Source organism: Crotalus tigris, unplaced genomic scaffold, assembly GCF_016545835.1.
Source record: "Crotalus tigris isolate CLP2741 ecotype Arizona unplaced genomic scaffold, ASM1654583v1 scf7180000024434.1680833, whole genome shotgun sequence".
In the NCBI taxonomy this organism is placed as follows: Eukaryota; Metazoa; Chordata; class Lepidosauria; order Squamata; family Viperidae; genus Crotalus; species Crotalus tigris.
Window position 1 is genome coordinate 247,022 of NW_024100602.1, and position 18,468 is coordinate 265,489.

At 40.5% G+C, this 18,468-nt stretch overlaps 2 protein-coding genes across 5 annotated transcripts in view; one reads left to right on the forward strand and one right to left on the reverse strand.

Annotated features, from left to right (window-relative positions):
• Positions 1-18,468, reverse strand: part of PPAT (phosphoribosyl pyrophosphate amidotransferase) — a 76,709-nt gene that overhangs the window by 18,559 nt on the left and 39,682 nt on the right. The gene's annotated exons all lie outside the window — the stretch shown is intronic.
• Positions 4,124-18,468, forward strand: part of LOC120302552 (multifunctional protein ADE2) — a 68,054-nt gene continuing 53,709 nt past the window's right edge. Inside the window, exons 1-5 of one of the 4 annotated variants that reach the window (XM_039331127.1) lie at positions 4,124-4,517; positions 11,307-11,393; positions 15,855-16,331; positions 17,868-17,930; positions 18,036-18,134. In XM_039331127.1, coding sequence (XP_039187061.1) covers positions 4,139-4,517; positions 11,307-11,393; positions 15,855-16,331; positions 17,868-17,930; positions 18,036-18,134 — 1,105 coding nt within the window. In that variant the 5' untranslated portion in view covers positions 4,124-4,138. The remainder of the gene's footprint in view (positions 4,518-11,306; positions 11,394-15,854; positions 16,332-17,867; positions 17,931-18,035; positions 18,135-18,468) is intronic. The other 3 variants (XM_039331129.1, XM_039331128.1, XM_039331130.1) reach the window with 3 other exon arrangements.

The window sequence follows — 18,468 nt, forward strand, 5'->3', positions numbered from 1 at the left end:
AAGATTACTATTAACTTTTTTGTCCTTGGTTAAAAGAAACATGCACATGAAAACTAAACTTAAGTTTAAATAATCAGCAAAGAACTTTAATTTTTTGCTCTCAAAATTACTCTTGGCAGGCCTACCCTATGGGCTTGGAAAGTTGTGTTTTGTTTCATTCTAACATTGCCCAGTGCAAGAATGTATATGCACACATACAGATACTATAAAGGAAGAATAGGAGAAAATGAACCGACATTATTTAGTTACACAGAAGACAATATCCATTTCCAATGACTATGAACAGTAAAGGAGATGGAAAGAATTTGAAAAGGCATCCACTACATATTTCCCTATTTGTTTTTTTAATAGTAATTTTATTAAAATTTATAATTACAAAGATGAAAAGTATCACCAAATTTAAAAAAAATAGAGAAAAATAGAAGGTGGAGGAAAAAATAAGCATATAATAAAGAAAAAGAAAAGGAGTATGTAAGAATGGAGTTCTTTCTTCATCACAATACATACAATTTTAGTAACTTAGACTACAACAAATTATCTGTTTTTCCCACATCCCTTATCTATAAACAAATTCTTAAACTCTCCTTATCCTATCAGTCCTGATCAGCAAAAGTCAATTAAGGGTTACCAGAGATATCATATCTATCTTAACCCTGATCAAATGAACCAACTATATAGTCCTTCCTATTATTTTTAATTATCACGAGCTTTAGTCCCTTCAGATAATGTCCTAAAATTTGGTTCCTTTCCATTTTTCTTTGTCCTTTCTCACATAATTCTTCAAAGCTTCAACAAACCTCATTTGTAAATCCAATGTAGGAAAATTATCTAGGTTACGTGCTTGCTTTTTTTAATGTGTATATCCCTTTTAATTAGGATGTCATCAGACAGTTTATTTTTTACGTCTAGTGCAGGATCTTTCTCCATATCATTCTTGTAGCTTGTCATTTTAAAATCTACTTCCAGATCAACCTCAATATTATTAGGTAAAACATATTCCTCTTCCATAATATCCTTTAAACAGTGTATCTATAGAGGCAGACACTCTTAAAATTAACTTCTGGGTCCATTGTTGAAAAGTATCCTTCAATATATCCAATAAGTTAAAATATTTTACTTTATCTTGCATCTGTAAATTGGGTGTTCTTTAATTGTAATCTTTAGTTCCTTCTAGTTCCTTGTAGCACTCAACCTTCAAAGCCTTAAAAAAATATTAAAAACAAAAGTGTTTTCCCATGGGTAGGATTCTTATAATTAATTCCAAAACCTTATTTCAAATTCATCTGAACATGTAACTTCCCAAAATCAAAATTCTAATTACCTTTTCTACTGCTTATTACCCCACCCCATTTTTTAAAAAAATCCTTAAAATTGTATTTCAAGCTTCTTTTACTAAGGCTTGAAAGAAACTCAACCACAGTTTTTAGATTTGTTGCTCCAAAGATTACTAAAAGCTAGAAAGTTAACAAGCAATTTTTGAAAGTGATTTGAAAAGGAAATATGTGAACTCAGGTATATTTTGAAGGTGCTGACTATGGTTTGAGCAAAAAGATTACTCCCCCCCCCCTGCCAGAGCTCTAATTCTGCTGAAGATTGATGTATTGCAGTATTCTCGTGAGAAGCAACTGTCTGGAGTACTTCTGGGTAATCTCAAATCTTTTCCTTGTCCAGAGAGGAATTACAAAGAGGTGGTCATTCCATCATGGTTATTGTCTGTGCTTTTAGTGGAGTCAGTCTTCAGTTCACGAGTTATTCCTCAGAAGTTGCTTTCCCTGCTATATTAGAGGTTGCCACATACACAGGTGTGGCTTGCAATAGTGCAGTGGTTCTCAACCTGTGGGTCGGGACCCCATTTGGGGTCGAACAACCATTTCACGGGGGTCGCCAAACAACGCAGTGCGCCATTTTTTCCCCCTTTTCCTTAGCTGTGCTACTCTCTTTTATTCTATTGGCTTTTGAAAGCCAATAGAATAGACTCTCTTGAATAGAGTCTAATTCTATTGGCTTTCCAAAGCCAATAGGAATTGTTCAGGCTGTCTCTGCCCTGCTGAGCCCGCCAAAAGTCCCATTCTGCAAACGGTGCTGCACCAGTTGAGTAGTCCTCGACTTACGACCGGCTGAGTAGTCCTCGACTTACGACCGGTTGGGGGGTCGCGGGACTAAAAAGGTTGAGAACCACTGCAATAGTGCATAGGAGTGTTTGGAAGATAACTTACATAGCACCATTTCCCAAACTGATGCATTCCATATCATGTTGGACTACAATTCCCAGAATTCCATGAAGCATCACTATAGGTCCCACATCCGAAGAACCTCAGGTTCACAGGGATGCCAAGCTCAAAGCCTTCCATCAAAAATCCTTGATTAAAGAATTTTAAGTGGGGGAAGAGAAAGAAAAGCATTTCCTTTCTCCTCTCCTTCTTAGATTCCTCCTGTAAAATGAACCTGTTGGCTAGTTATTTAGTTGCCATGGCAACATCTCCCAAGTATTATAGGATACCAAGGGACCTTTGTTGGCAGATATATTACTCAGAGGGGTCTCAATTAGCACCTGAGATAGTTGCACTATATTACTTCTGAGAATGCTTTGAAATGGAAACACAGTTATGCAGAACCCAAATTGATGGGGGGAAGGGGGGGGGACACTTAAAAAGAAACATTTATATAGAAGAAATATATCTACACAATATATATGCTTCTTTCCAAAATATCTTCTATATCCAAATAAATACTTTAAGGAAATATGTTATTTGAATATAGAAAACAGAAAATGCAGGTTTAATTGAATAATTTGCAAATGCAACTGAAATTAGTATTGCTGTATCTGATTTTCTATTTAAGATGAATCTTGCATTAGTAAAGGACATCATGTATTTGCTCTTGACAACACAAAAAGAATATAGACGTGCTCTCCACACAAATTTGATCTTAATTTGGCTTTTAGCATATTATACTTGATTCACTCAGAAGACTACTGAAGTGGAACTATTACTGAACATCACTGAATGCTCAGAATTCAAATTAAAGTGACTCCATTTGTCACTGTCAATTCAAGCATTTAGGAAAAGGCTTACGTGTTTGTGTGAAATTATGATTTACAGTTTTGAAAGGGATTCTAAACCATGTGCGGAAGGAAAAGTCTTCATCCTGGTTCATCCAAACCGGGGATAAATAAACAACATGGCAACAGCTTTAGAAAGAAGGTTGCATTTTATCGAAGAGCCAGACACAAAACAGCCAAGGTTCCCTACCCATGAGTTAGTCCTATTATGTCCCAATGGTTATATCCTGCTTGCCTGGTGTTGGAGCTAATGACTCTTGAGTTTGGATGGGGTATGCAGATTTTAGGTGTCTTTGTCTTCTTGACATCCTAGTTGGGGCCTTTCTGATGGTTTACATCTGCATTTGTACAGAGCTGGCTTCTGTTTGCGGGAGGAAGATCTGGGGCTATTAAGAAAAACTGGGCATGCTTTTCTGTCTCTTTAAGATCCTTGGAGGAAATATATTTTTCTGCCCTTTTAATATTTCCTTCTCTGGGAGGGCTGACTTCCCACAATGTGAGCAAATATTTTGCAAAATTGAAGGCATTAGTTGCTAGCAAATCCGAAGAGAATCAGGGTGCAAATGTTTTCATTCCAAACAAAATTATAGCCTATAACTTTGTGTGGATGGATATATGCTGACATATACTTGGACAACACCTCCCATCATCCTCAACCCCCAGCTAGTTTTGTGATCCAATGCCTCTGGAGGGGGCCAGATGGAGGAAAGCTTACTTAGAGCTCTCGTGTACATTAAGAGCAGAGATTATATTTAAAGCCCATTGCATAACAAAGGTTACAGAATGCATTCCATCTCTGGAACTGTGCTTAATTTTTGCAAAGCGGAAAACAGCTTATTTGGGGTGCCAATGATTAACAGACTTTGCAATCATTTCTGCCCGAGCTGCTTTATTTTTCTGCCTGTAAGACGGAACCTGCTTATTTGGCAGTTTCTCAAGTTACTCCCCTCAGGCAGCTTGAGCCAGTAAAACTGGATCCTTTCATCGCTGTGGAGCTTACTGACAATCAGCCGTCTGGTTTCCTAGGAAACGCAATCTTGGCTAGAAATAGTGAATCATTTCCAGGTCACTTTCAACATGGAGAGTGGAGCAGGAAGGCACTGGACGGAGGAGGAGGTTAAAGCCTTGCTAAGCGTCTGGTCAGAAAAAAATATCAGAGAGCAACTCCATGGGACCTTACGGAATAAAGGAATATTTATTTACGTTGCTAAAAGGCTTCAGGAGTTGGGGATCTGCAGAGACTGGAAACAGTGTCGGGCAAAGTATAAAAACCTGAAATATGAATATAGAACAGTTAAATATGCCCACAACTCAGGAGATGCTACAAAGACTATGAAGTTCTTTCATGAGCTGGATGCCATATTGCAACATAAATCTGTCACCCAGTTAACAGAGGAGGAGAACGGCAGGTGTTCATCCAGTGACATCATAAATGCCACCAAGGAGAACAATGAAGGTAAAAACAACCACCCCAAACTCTTTTTCTTATTATTGTTATCTAAAATACAAACAGGCTTCTAAAACTTAGACCCATGCAAGGAACTGCAGATGACATAGTTGGTAGAACAAACTGACTTAATGCGCTCCCTTATCTGTGTGTCTGTTGGGAAAGGGGGGAGAGAAGAAGAACGGTGTCTGTTCCAGAATGTTTCTATAAATACATAAACTTAAGTTAAACCAGCTGCTGGAGCTAGCTAGTTTCCTAAACCGAATTCCTCTAGAGAGGAAAAAAAAAATCAAAACCAAAAAAGACTAAGGGCCTGCAAACTTCTGCTGGTTTTATTGCTGCTTTATCTGTAACATTTTGTGCCATTTTACAGCTGTGTTTGAAGAGAAAATACTGGGCCACAAGCAATATATATGTATATATAATTTCTGTTACTCCCAGTGGTATGTTTATGCCCTGCTAGAATTTATGCAAAAGGACCAAAAAGGTAAATCACTTGCTAGCAGTGATGGAAACATTTTATTCCTTTGAAATTTTGTTTTTCCAAGAGATTTATCATCTGCTAAGGGACTACACTATAAACATTTAAAACACATTATAGTTCTTTTAAGGTTATATGTTAAATCAGCTGATGAGATAGAACCTTCTAAAAACTATATTCGCAAGAGTTTTGCATATTTGTATGTGATTTTTTTTGCTCTGCCTGCTGGAAATTGGAAAAAAACATTTTTTAGGGAAGCCCCCCCCAAAAGAAACCCTGAATCAAATCAAACCACTTGACAAAAGTATTTCTTGTTAATAAATAAGAGCATGTATAAATTATTATTCCATGAAGCTTTCGAGTATCAATTTATAATCACAGGAAGATTTTTTTTCTTTAAAGCATGATCAAGGGTGTAATTTAAAATGTTTCATTTTCTTTAGAAAACTCTTGGCTAAATATCTGATTGTAAACAACAAGAACCAAAAAAGTCTGCATAAACCTTGCAATGCATATTAATTTGTTTTAAATTAATAACATAAAGCCACTGGATTTTTTTTAAAAAATAATTATCTTTAAATAATGCAAAATAATGCAGGAAAAGGGGGAAAACTCACAAGTTGAACACTGTGTCTATGTAAATGGTCTAGTCGTTTGCTCCCAGTTTTGAGATGAGGGGATGGGGATGATTTTCTGGTTTTGTTTTCACAGTTTATCACATCCAACTTATATATAATTTATATTTAAATTTTTCTGAAATCCACAAAGAAAAGCTAAGCCTTTCCCCTTTCTATAAGGACTTTACGCATGTGGATCATGTTTATAGACGTTCGCAGGAAAAATAGCAGTGTACCAAGAACGAAATTCTTCAATAATATTTCCCATCTACCGGTATTATTTTTAAAATCTCTAAATAAAGCTATTGTGTTACAGCAGCCTAGAGGGCATTTTTCCCTAATCCAAATCAAAGGGTTGAATCCACATCTAATTGCTTGCAACTAAGTGAACAAAACCATGTTTCCCTCCTCTCCACTCCCCTAAAGCATTGTTTAGTGGTACATAATGGAGTGAAGGACTCTGAGGAAATAGACTGCTATATAGGAGGAAAAGTGGCATTTCCAAAAATCATTATAGTAATGGCACGTTCTGATGATCTTCAGAAATGGCTCCTCCCTCATTGTCTACAACATTCACGGGGTAAATATCCATTTTCCATAGGTGCACCCACACTTTAAAACAACTTCCATGTGGTAATTGAACTCAATCTTCCATAAACTATTAAGAATGGAGTGTTTTCTTACAGCCTTTAGATGGATGAACTGAAGCCATCCCAGATTGATTATGTGATGATGATTTGTTTGTCTAGATTCTTTTACTAGAGATGTTTTATTGTACTGTATTTCTATTGATGTAGAAGACGTCCAATACAAATCATATCAAACCAATCCATGAATCAATCATACATTTTGAAAATAGAAAGCCTCATGAAATGCCGTGTTTTCTACAGCAGTCCAGGGCTGCTGAATAAATGAATTCTGTGCTAATGCTTATGCAATTAATTTAGTAGCTATTGTTTCAGATTATTATCGGACTATGGGGAAAGTGTTAGTGCTCAGATTGATTAGCCCTGTTTAACCAGTCTGGCCTGACACATTCCTTTCATTAGCCAAACTACAGGCCCTGTTTGGGTTCTCCATATCTCACAAAATGTTGATATATTTAATCATGATTTGTAGAATAAATAAAAACTATTAAGGCTTATCATGAAGTGGGTAACTAGCTATGATGCAGCCATGGGATTAACTATTTAGCCAAGTGTTTCTTGATTGGAAAAAACCTCAACAACTAGAGAGAAGAATTACAATTCTCCTTGCACAAACGAAGACTAAGATATGGTCACTTTTGATAGTGAAATGGGCTACAAATAAATTTAACGAGTAAATAATATGGTATTTGTAAAGTAAAAAGTAACTGTAGTTTGGATTTGGATTCGAAGAATATGGCAGCTCCAATTTTGGACTTTATAAGCATCTTAAATTGTTGTGGTAGAGCAGGGGTAGACAACCTTGGCTCTTTTATGACTCGTGGACTTCAACTCCCAGAATTCCTGAGCCAGCAATGCTGAGGGGAAAGGGAGAAGTTTCTAAGCTGAACCATGCTGGCTCAGGAATTCTGGGAGTTGAAGTCTACAAGTCATAAAAGAGCCAAGGTTGCCTACCCCTGTGGTAGAATTTCTAGATCAGCAGTTCTCAACCTGTGGGTCGCGACCCTTTTGGGGTTCGAACGACCCTTTCATAGGGGTCGCCTAAGACCATCGGAAAACACATATTTCCGATCGTCTTAGGAACCGAGACACCACTCCTCTATCCGTTTCCAGGTGAGGGGAGGTGGCGGAAACTCTGAACAGGGAGGGATCTGGCCCGGCGAGGGCGGAGCCGAGTTTGGGCGCTGCTTCTGGAGCTCGCGGATGCTGGCCCGGCTCTGGCGTGCTTCGGGATAGAGGTTGTCTGCTGCGTTGCCGCCGGAAGACTCAGCTGGCTAAAGCGCCTTTCAGAGAAAGAGCGAGGCCGCGGTCCAGCATGGCCCTGCTTTCTCCTGCAGGGTGACCCAGCCAGCAGCGTCCTACTCTCGTCGTTTCAGGGAGGAGGGAGAGGAAGAAGAAGGTATCCGCCCGGCAGGTTGCTACCTCCGCCTCCTCGCAATGGAGAAGTGCTTTGAGGCAGATGGCAGGTTATAAAACTGATGCTTGGCTCCAAGCGGGGATGGGCGGGCCTATGAAGCCACTGCTCCTCCGTGGGCGAACGGATAGCTGGACGGCTAGGAAAGTTCCCCAACTCTTCTGCCGTGGAGGAAGAAAACCAAGCTTTGAGATCTCGCGAGCAGGCGTGCAGACGCGACTGAGCTTGCAAGATGCCTGACCGAGCTTGCAAGATGCCTGGCAAGCTGTATGTTGAGGCAGGTGTTTTATAAAAGGAAGGAGCGGCCTCCTCATGCTCCGGAGTGGGGTAGGGATGGTGGTATGTCCGTTCGCTTCCCAGAAAAAGCTGCTCGGGACATCTCCATTGCCAAAAGATAATGCCCTTGCTTTCCTATGATGTCGAAGGTGTCCTACATTAGGAAAAAACAAAACACAATCCCCACGCAGTAACAGTCCACCCATGATAATGCAAAACCTAATGAAGAGCGTAGTTGTTTTTATTACTCTTATCACAACTCTGAGAAGTAAGTTGGTGGCAGTTGCTGCACAGGAGTTAACTGAGCTCCCAGATAACCCATCCTCACACAATTGGAAGTTTGCATTAGATCCCCTAAATTCCCAGTGATAGATCACACTAATGATAAATGTGGGAGCTTTGTTCCTACTTATGTGGCGGGCATAAAATTATAGTAGCTTTTTCCTCTCTTCCCAAGGCAGCTGATTTCCCCCCCCCCGTCCTCTCCTCCTCTGAGATCCCTGCAGCCCTCCATAAGACAGCACATACTTTTTGATTCCTGCTTCTTAATCCCTCCCCCCCCATGGTTTCCTACTTGTGGGATGCAGGGGAAGGGAGCGCCATTTCATTACAGGTGGGAGAAGGAAAACTGGTCCAGGCAGTGAAAAGGGAAGAGATGAAAGGGGGGGGGGCTTTGGAGATGAAAGCTGCTTTGGGTGGATGTTTTGGTCTGCAGCATGTGTTTCCCTTTCCCCTCCTGCCTGCCTTTTCTGTTTCTCTGGAAAGCCGGGAAGTGGGGGGGTCAAAATGAATCTGTTCCTAGTGTGGAATCAAGAAGCTCCAAGGGGCCTTTTCTTGCAGTTGCTGCAGTAATGCCCCCCATTCTTCCTGCCCTGGCTGCTGCCCCAAAAGCAGTTGATTATTGCTCAGTGGAACCAGCAGTGGGGTGGGAGGAAGGAATGGATTTCCCTTCTGCTGCCTCTGCCTCAGTGGACAAGACCTCCTTCCAAAAATCTCTCCTAAGATTCTGGCAGGCACAGCTCCAGAACTGAGCTATGCTGGCTCAGGAATTCTGGGAGTTGAAGTCCACGAGTCATAAAAGAGCCAAGGTTTCCCTTCTGCCTTCTTCAGAGAGAGAAGCTCTGAAGGTCATTAGGATCAATTGTCCTGGGGTCCTCTTCCACACCCTCAGTGAATTTCAGCTGGAGGTAGAAAAACAGGCAGTGGCTCAGGCTGAAGAGGCAAATTGTGTGGGCCACATCATGGACAACAAATGTCTACAAGTATAGCTCCCCTTGAGTATCACCTCAACTAATCCTTATTTTCTCCCACTCCATAAGCACTCCCCCCCATACACAATCATATTAATTTTTAACCTAATCAGGCAACTTCAAGGGCTCATTAAAAGAAGAGAAATGATCAGGTCTCCCTTCAGAGCCATAGGTGGAGCAGCTGAAGGTGTGATTTGGCACCCATGCTTCAAGACAAAAATTTCATTTATTTGTAATTAGAAATAAATATTTCACAATATACAATTACATATTGTTTTTGTGATTAATCACTATGCTTTAATTATGTTCAATTTGTAACAATGAAAATACATCCTGCATATCAAGATATTTACATTACGATTCAAAACAGTAGCAAAATTAAAGTTATGAAGTAGCAACGAAAATAATTTTACGGTTGGGCGTTACCACAACATGAGGAACTGTATTAAAGGGTCGCGGCATTAGGAAGGTTGAGAACCACTGTTCTAGACAGAAAAATATCAGTATTTGTGATGGAAGCACTTAGCTCAGGTTTCCAGTTTTGTTTTATATATTTGTAAATAAATTTAAGTCTTCAGAACCTACATTGAATGGGAACCCAAAAGGTATGGCAGCAGCACTACTGGGACATCCTGTAATTCAAAGAAGTCAGATGTGTTTAGAATAACTAGTTTATAGCTTAAATGAAGGCTGTGTAACATCTTTTTGGTTGCGTAGCATTTAGGAATCATCACCCCAAAGTAATTGGGTGATGTCATGAAAGCTAGGTTTTACTTCATTACATTTCTGTTTAATTAAAAGCTGAAATAATATGATTACTCCCCAGGCTTGACTTAAATGATTTCTTACCTTCTAGCCTATAATAAATATACAGTTATCCCAAGCCCAATCTGCAGAAAGAGCTAATGGGTATACCCATTATAATGTCAGTTCCTTGGATATAATCCTACCTGGGGCTAACTTTAAGCAATTTTAAAATGCTTATGGACTGGAAACTAAATACTGCAGTTCCAAATCACTTCAGTTTAAAGCTAGACTTAGTGAAGCAATTAATTTCAACCTTAATTTGTTTATAGCGCAGAAGGATAGTAAGGTAAGTAGATGCTATCTTTTATTTAGAGCAGTGGTTCTCAACCTGTGGGTCATGACCCCATTTGGGGTCGAACGACCATTTCACGGGGGTCGCCAAACAACGCAGTCCGCCATTTTTTCCCCTTTTCCTTAGCTGTGCTACTCCCTTTTATTCTATTGGCTTTTGAAAGCCAATAGAATAGACTCTCTTGAAGAGAGTCTAATTCTATTGGCTTTCAAAAGCCAATAGGAATTGTCCAGGCTGTCTCTGCCCTGCTGAGCCCGCCAAAAGTCCCATTCTGCAAACGGTGCTGCAAGTTACCTGCAATGAAGGCGAGCTGTCTGGAAGTTTCCACCCCTCCCTGCTGAGCAACTACTAAAAATGTAAGTAAAAGAGGGCCAGGGGTGGGAGGTGGGAAGCCGGCGGGCACAGGGAGGGTTGCTGGCGCGCGTGGGGCCCGGCGGGTGCCTTACCTCCCATGGGCTGGGCCAGCTGGTGGCCCAGCCGGTGATCGGCCTGCTCCGTCTCTGCCGCTTGCCAGCTACGCCTTGGCCGGCACAGGGGGCGGCACCATGCATGCGCAGTGCTCCCGGGCAGGGAAAGTCCTCGACTTACGACCGGTTGGGTAGTCCTCGACTTATGACCGGTCGGGGTCGTGGCATTAAAAAGGTTGAGAACCACTGATTTAGAGCAACTTGTCTGGCAATATAGCTCTTTAACATTCTGTTGTGTGAGTAGAGTCTTGTTCGTGTTTCCATCTTATTTTCAAACTGTACACAAATGCAGTATTGCCTCTTCTATTTTCCAATTCTTGAGTGTGTTTAAAAATGACTTATTCTAGCTTGAACATACTCCTTGACTTTACAGTACTTATTTCAAGAGATCATGCTTCAGGACATTTTATGGCTATGTTCAATTTTGTGGTTTTATCGAGGCTTTTTGCATTCTCAATATGGATTATGTACTAGCATAGATTCATGTGTTTTTCAATGTGCTCTATGCCCTCCCTCCCTACACATATTTTCTTCTTTGTAATCCTAGGTGAAGTCTCAATAACATTGGAAGAAGATGATGATGCTTCTACAAATCCATTTCTTTTTATTTCCCACTGCAGGCCTATTGAACTAGGTAATGAAAGGCAGCATATAGAGAGTTGAAATGGATTGTTCTCCTTTGTACTATTTTAGTGGCATGACCATGATGCATTCTTAAGTTGGGAGGGGGGGTTGTTGGAGGGGGCAAGCAGAAGACTAAAAAAAAAATCAATATGGCAGTTTTGAGTGCACGGTTGTAAGTACCATTTGTCATAACCCCCTCTACAAATAAACAAATAGGTCACATACATAATGCAAAAGGTAGGAAATATAAAATGCGAGATTGTTATTGGAGTTTGATTTTCAGCACCTATTTCTTTAATTATTGCCGTCAAGAGAAAATGTATTGGAAAATGTCCAACTGAGAAGCCCGAGCCCAGAGACACCAGAGCAAAGTCCAGTCAAGTTCAATCCTTTAATTGCTTACACCTTATGAACAGCATCTTGCCAAATTAAAGCTATACACTTCTAACCTATATGAGCCGAGGTGGCGCAGCAGTTCGAGTGCAGTACTGCAGGCCACTTTAGCTGACTGTGTTCAGCAGGTCAGCGGTTCAAATCTCACCGGCTCAACGTTGACTCAGCCTTCCATCCTTCCGGGGTAGGTAAAATGAGGACCCAGATTGTTGGGGGGCCATGTAAATATATAGATATACATTGCTTACTGGTGTACACCGCTTAGAGAGTGCTTGCACTTAAAGCGGTATATAAGTCTCATAAATAAATAAATATATAAATAATAATAAACCTACTGGACATATTCTGAGAGATGTTAGGTGTGGCTATCCTGGACCTCTTCTTCCTTCCCTCTACCCCATCCTGGAATGTGGAGTCTCTTAATCTGGGCTTCTCTCTGAGAAAACTTCCCCACTGCTTCTCCAGGTGCACATTCCAGCACACCGATGTGGCTGAATATACCAGTAAAGGAGAATATTTGTAGCTGAGGATTAAAATGAGGGGTCCTTGGTGCTCTCTGCAGACGTCTCATTACCCAAACTAGGTAACACCATCAGTGCTAGCAAGGAGTGTGGTTTGCTTTCAGTTTACATTCTATGGTTTACCCTGTCAGTGTTCATGGGGGTGGTCTGACAGATGCTTTGGTTGGCTGCTTACTGCTGGCTTCTTTCGCAGCTCCTTGATTGGGGTATTTGTTCACTTATTGGTCTGATGTTAATTTTGGAGTTCATCTATGCTAGCGGTTCTCAACCTTTGGGTCGCGACCCCATTTGGGGTCGAACGACCATTTTACGGGGGTCGCCAAACAATGCGATCTGCCATTTTTTCCCCTCAGGGGGCGCCGCCGTGCATGCGCGCTGCGCATGGGGGCGCTGTGCATGCACGCCGTGCATGGGGGGGCTGCACATGCGCGGCGTGCGTGGGGTGGTGCCGTGCATGCGTGCCACACATGGGGACGCTGCACATGCGTGGCGTGCGTGGGGGTGCTGCCGGGCATGGGGGGGCGCGTCCTTATGACCGGGGTCACCGTATAAAAAGGTTGAGAACCACTGATCTATGCTAATCTGGGTGCTGATTACTGGTGGAGAGACGCTTGGATCTTTTTGTTCCCTTTTGGCTGGTTGACTGTCTCTCTTGCATAAACCAGGGGTCCTCAACCTTGGCACCTTTAAGACTTTTGGACTTCAACTCCCAGAATTCCTCAGCCCAGCTGAGGAATTCTGGGAGTTGAAGTCCACAAGTTTTAAAGTCGCCAAGGTTGAGGATCTCTGGCATATACTATAGAGGTGGCTGAACATAAACTGATAAAACACTATGGTAATGGGACGAAACAAGAAACTGAGTATGAGAGTTGAGACAATTCAGGCATTTGAGGCTATGAAAACTGATGTCACTGGCTGAGGTATTGATTGGTTTAAGTATGCATGATGTAACTAGCTAATTTAGCAGCTCTTGTTAATACTTCAGAGTCATGGGGGGGGAAATGTCTTAGCACAGTGATGGCGAACGTTTTAGAGACCGAGTGCCCAAACTGCAACTCAAAACCCACTTATGTATAGTCAGGTGCCGGATGGGTGTGGCCCATTGGGTGGGTGTGGCCCATTGGGTGGGTGTTGCTCCAGTGGTAACAGCAGACTGGGTGGGACTAAAAAGGTCAATCAATCAATTCCAACTTTACGAGATCTTTTTTTTCCTGCGAGAAGTTGAAATTGATTGATTGAACCTTTTTTTTTTTTTGCACACCGCAGCGGAGGCCTAAAGCGAAAAAGTTTTATAAAACCCAGCTGAAGGCCTAGGACTAGGGCGACGGCACATGTGCCCACAGAGAGGGCTCTGCGTGCCACCTGTGGCACACGTGCCATAGGTTCGCCACCATGGTCTTAGCATGTCTAACCCAGAAGTAGAATTACTTTGTTTTCCTGAGACTGGTAACAACATTAAGGATTTAAGGAGGTTAAATATATTAAGAAAAAAGACATACGCTTCTGCACATTTCCCACCCCAATCTGTTTATGTCAATCCTTCCAGGTAAACCAGATAGTAAACTCAACCTGATAAGCTAATTCTACTTTATTATAAGGCTACATTAACAGAAGCTTTCAGGTCTGAAAATATAAATCTTCCCCTCCCCCATCACTTTTAATTGCCTGATTCATTTGGGTGGGGTGGGTCTTTCCTAAGTTTGTTATTCTGCCATTGAACCACTGGGGGATCCTCTCTCTTGTCTGATCAACATCTTTTCCCTCATCTCTCAAGGTCATTCTCGCATACCATTCTAGTTTAGAAATAACTCAATATACATCTAGTTGACATTCACAAAAGAACTGCCTACCTGCAAGTGTGAGTCTACTCATATGAGAAGTAAAATGCTGCAGTGAGTAGATGCAGTGAAATAAATTTTTGAAAAATGCTGAAGTGACTAGCTCCTAGCAAATTTCCCTATCAACAGGGACAAAGTATAGGATGAGTTAGCAGTTCTGAGGCTATCTACAAGAAAATAATGCCCACATGCCAGTTTTTATTTTAATTTTAACAAAAGTCAGTTGTTGATGCATTTTTGGAACAAACACTAACAGAGAGCTGATTCCAAAAGACAGAATACCATCTGAGGTAAAGTGAATGTAATTTCTCTACTTAAAGATCATTGCACCTGTTAGAGAATTTTAATTTCTCTATTGGTGAAAAAATAAATCAGAAGCTCTCACAGTTGACTGCATTTAGCCGATTCAAAAGAACTTCTTTATATTTATATCAAAATATTTACAATACCATACATTCTTCTTTTCAGCAACATAGCTCAATTGAAGACTTCTTACAGAGAGATACAGAGACAGACCTGAGACTGGAAATCCAGCTCCTAAATCAATACCTTTTTGCACAGACTCAGTAGCACTTTCTTCACATTGGCTGATTGAGTTACCACATCCCTCTTCCTGCTCATAAATATTCCAACAACCTCTAACATACAAAGTGAATATGTGTAACTATCACCCATAAAACCATGGAGAGCCCATTCATTAATAGTAATTTCAAGAAAAAGTTTCAGGGTGTCACAATTAATGATTTTGGTGATTTTAGACGCTAATTAGTTAGGTTTTAATAGTACGACAATCAATAATGCCCCAGATATCACAAAAGGAAGCAAGTCCCCCCCCCTTTTGGATAGAGGTTTCTTTTTCTTTTGTTCAATGGAGTCTAATTTTCAGAGCCCTGCCAGAAGAAATCTCTGCAGGTTTTTTTTTTTGGGGGGGGGGGCAAGGTTTTTCAGAGGTAGTTTTCATTGCATCTTTTCTAGGGCTGAAATTGATAAGGTCACCCAGCTGGCTTCATGCCCAAATTGGGATTAGAATTTATGGTCTCCCAGTTTCTTGCTGATGCCTTAATCCAGTGGTTCTCAACCTTGGCAACTTTAAGACTTGTGGACTTCAACTCCCAGAATTCCTCAGCCAGCTTTGCTGGCTGAGGAATTCTGGGAGTCGAAGTCCACAAGTCTTAAAGTTGCCAAGGTTGAAAACCCCTGCCTTAATCACTATACCAAGCTTGCTTCCTGTTGGGTTTGAGGCTGATTTAAAAAAACAGAATCCCTGAACTTAACAGAGACTGAACACAACGGTTGTTGTTATAATTTTAAAAATATCTCCCAGAAAAAATGCACAGCCAAACTTGTGCCATTTTCTGAATGGCTTTGGAGACTGCAAATAAGGGCTGAAAATAGTGTTCTGTGGATTGGTCAGTCTAGTATACAGCTCTGAACAGTGAATCATCCAGAAGAATTAATGTAACAGTGATAATCGGATCTCATTAATTATGGATTCCCTTTCAGATCCCCCCCCCAAAAAAAACCATTGTTGCCTGACATACTAACTTTACAAGAAAAGGTATAAAAACAATTTCATTTTTTACTGGTTTGTCATCCAGCTTGAATTTATTTCTATATTTTCCTATTAATGTTCCTGGAGAACAAAAATAGTTAACCACACCTTTTTTCTCTTACTATCTCTACCTGATTCTGACCCCCCCCCCACCCTACCCATTGCAGGTAATACATATCTGCGTCTTTCTCCTATCTTACCTGATGCAGGTAACCCAACCACAGTATTAGATGCTTCCAAAACTCTCCCCTTCATTCCTTCTGTAGCAAACGAAGGAGGAAAGCACTGGACTGTTAATGAAGTAAGAGCTCTAATACGTGTCTGGTCAGAGAAGAGCATTCAGCAACAATTGGAAGAAACGGTGAGAAACAAAAGAATATTTGAACACGTTGCTGCTAGACTGCGAAAATTTGGAGTTGACCGGGACTGGAAGCAATGCAGAACAAAATATAAAAATCTAAAGCATGAATACAAGAGTGTTAAAGATGCCCAGGACTCAGGCAACACAAACAAAAGTATGGCGTTTTTCAGAGAATTGGATGCTATTTTGGGACCCAATGCAGATAAAGCAAGCAGACTCCATAATGACTATGGTGAAAAACCAACAGAACGGATACAGACCACAATAGGAAAAAAAATAAGAGGTAAAATTTTTGTTACTTTTTAAAATAATTTTGCAGCAAATTCTGCAAAATTTCTTTTTGATGTATGCCAATTGGTGTACTTTCAAAGTGACAATAAAGTTGTTGTTGTTGTTGTTATTATCGATCATCGCACAGTCAGCCAAATGTTCAAACTGGATTTGGCATTTTGTCTACCTATCAAGTCCTTACCCAGGACCTGGGATAGACAGATGTGGATGTTTGATGGTATTACAGATATCGTCGCAGGATGGAAGCAGTCCCTAGTAAGGCCGCCTTTTGCAATTGACTAATAGCGAATTTGTCAATGCCAATGGTGTTCAAGTGGTGCTCCAGTTGTTTTAGGATTGCACCCAAGGAGCCTATGACTATTGGTACTACCCTTGCTTGCTTTTGCCACAGTCTTTCTATTTCTATTTGTAGGTCTTTGTATTTTGTTATCTTCTCCAGTTCTTTCTCGTCTATTCTGCTGTCTCCAGGCACTGCCACGTCCACTATCCAGACTTTTTTGTCTTTATCGATAATTGTTAAGTCTGGGGTGTTATGTTGCAGGTGTTTATCTGTTTGAATTATTATTATTATTATTATTATTATTATTATTATTATTATTAAGAATTCCAGTAAGTTTTACAAACTCTGCTTAATTCAAACTATGAAATGGGAAGAAAGAAAACTAGAAAAATAATTAGTGTGGAAAGAGTGATATGTGATCCAGTTAGTCAGGTGCTTTAATTAAGATGACAGGGATATCTTAATTAATAATCAGGGATTATCTGTGGGTGTTTAAAAACAAAACAAAACAAGATGGCAACCACAGCTGTATGGTCAAAGATGGTCCCTTTCTATGATGCAGGTGAAAAGTTGTAGGTTTCTGAAAGTACAGTTACAACTGCTTGTAATTAGGAATAATTAGGAGCTGTGGTGGCGCAGTAGTTAGAATGCAGTATTGCATACTAACTCTGCCTATAGCCTGGAGTTCAATCCTGATTGGCTCAAGGTTCACTCAGCCTTCCATCCTTCCGAGATCGGTAAAACGAGGACCAAGATAGTTGGGAGCTGTATGCTGATCAGAATATGCTGGTTCTGCTGAGAGCTGTAAAGCACTATGAAGCAGTATATAAGTGTTATTGCTATTTTTCAGCATTTCTCAACTGGATGTCCTGCAGACCACATCACCTCTAGCCAGCACAGCTGTTGATCTGCTGCCCAAGGATGACTTGGGTTGTCCACACTGCTAGGAAGACAGTTACATAAAATACTAAGAAGGCCCACCTACGATTTGCAAAGATATTCACTATAATAAATGCAATCCAATGAATATTAGGGTCTTCTGGACGATGTGATTAATGCATTATGTTTGTTTCCTGTCTGGAATTGTTTAAACATGGTGTGTATACACTTCTTGAGTACTCAAGCAAAATACAATTTAAGGCTGATGGACTGTGTTTGGCTTCACTGGTTAAGGACTGAGCATCATTTATAAGAAATAGAATTTTACAGCAGTAACACTAATCCGTAACATTTTATCCTGAATTACAGGTGAAGAGGACTTTATTAGTAACACATCTGGAGACACTAATACAAGAGAAATGGCAAATGCAGGTGACTATGAGACACTGCTGACCAATTTCTTGACTCAATTATTAAAATTCCAAGGTCTACAATATGATACCAGCATTTACATAATTATCCTTTTTGTTGTTTTAGTGATACGCAGCACAGCAGAGAGGGAGAACCCTGGGCACTTGAGAAAACCCAATTCCACACTCAGAAGGGAGCATATAAAAGAAGAAATTGTTGATTCAGGTAAATGTTTTGCAATTTCATTTCATCCTTTCGTAGATTACTATTTGTGTATGATATCACTGAATCACACAACAGGGAAAGGCATCATGCAAAAATCCAAATGAAAGCAAATAGCTTTCCAGCCGCTAGTAAAAGGACATTTTTTCTGGAAAATTAGATTTGATGTTGAACTGCTATTATTATTATTTAGGGATAATTTTCTAACACTGAACTGCAATCTACTTCCCTGAAATGTAACCCCATTATTCAGTGTATTAGAATTATAGAAAAGTGGTCTTGCTCTTCTGTGGTATTCTTTCAAGTACCTAAGGATTCATATTATGCTCATCTTCTG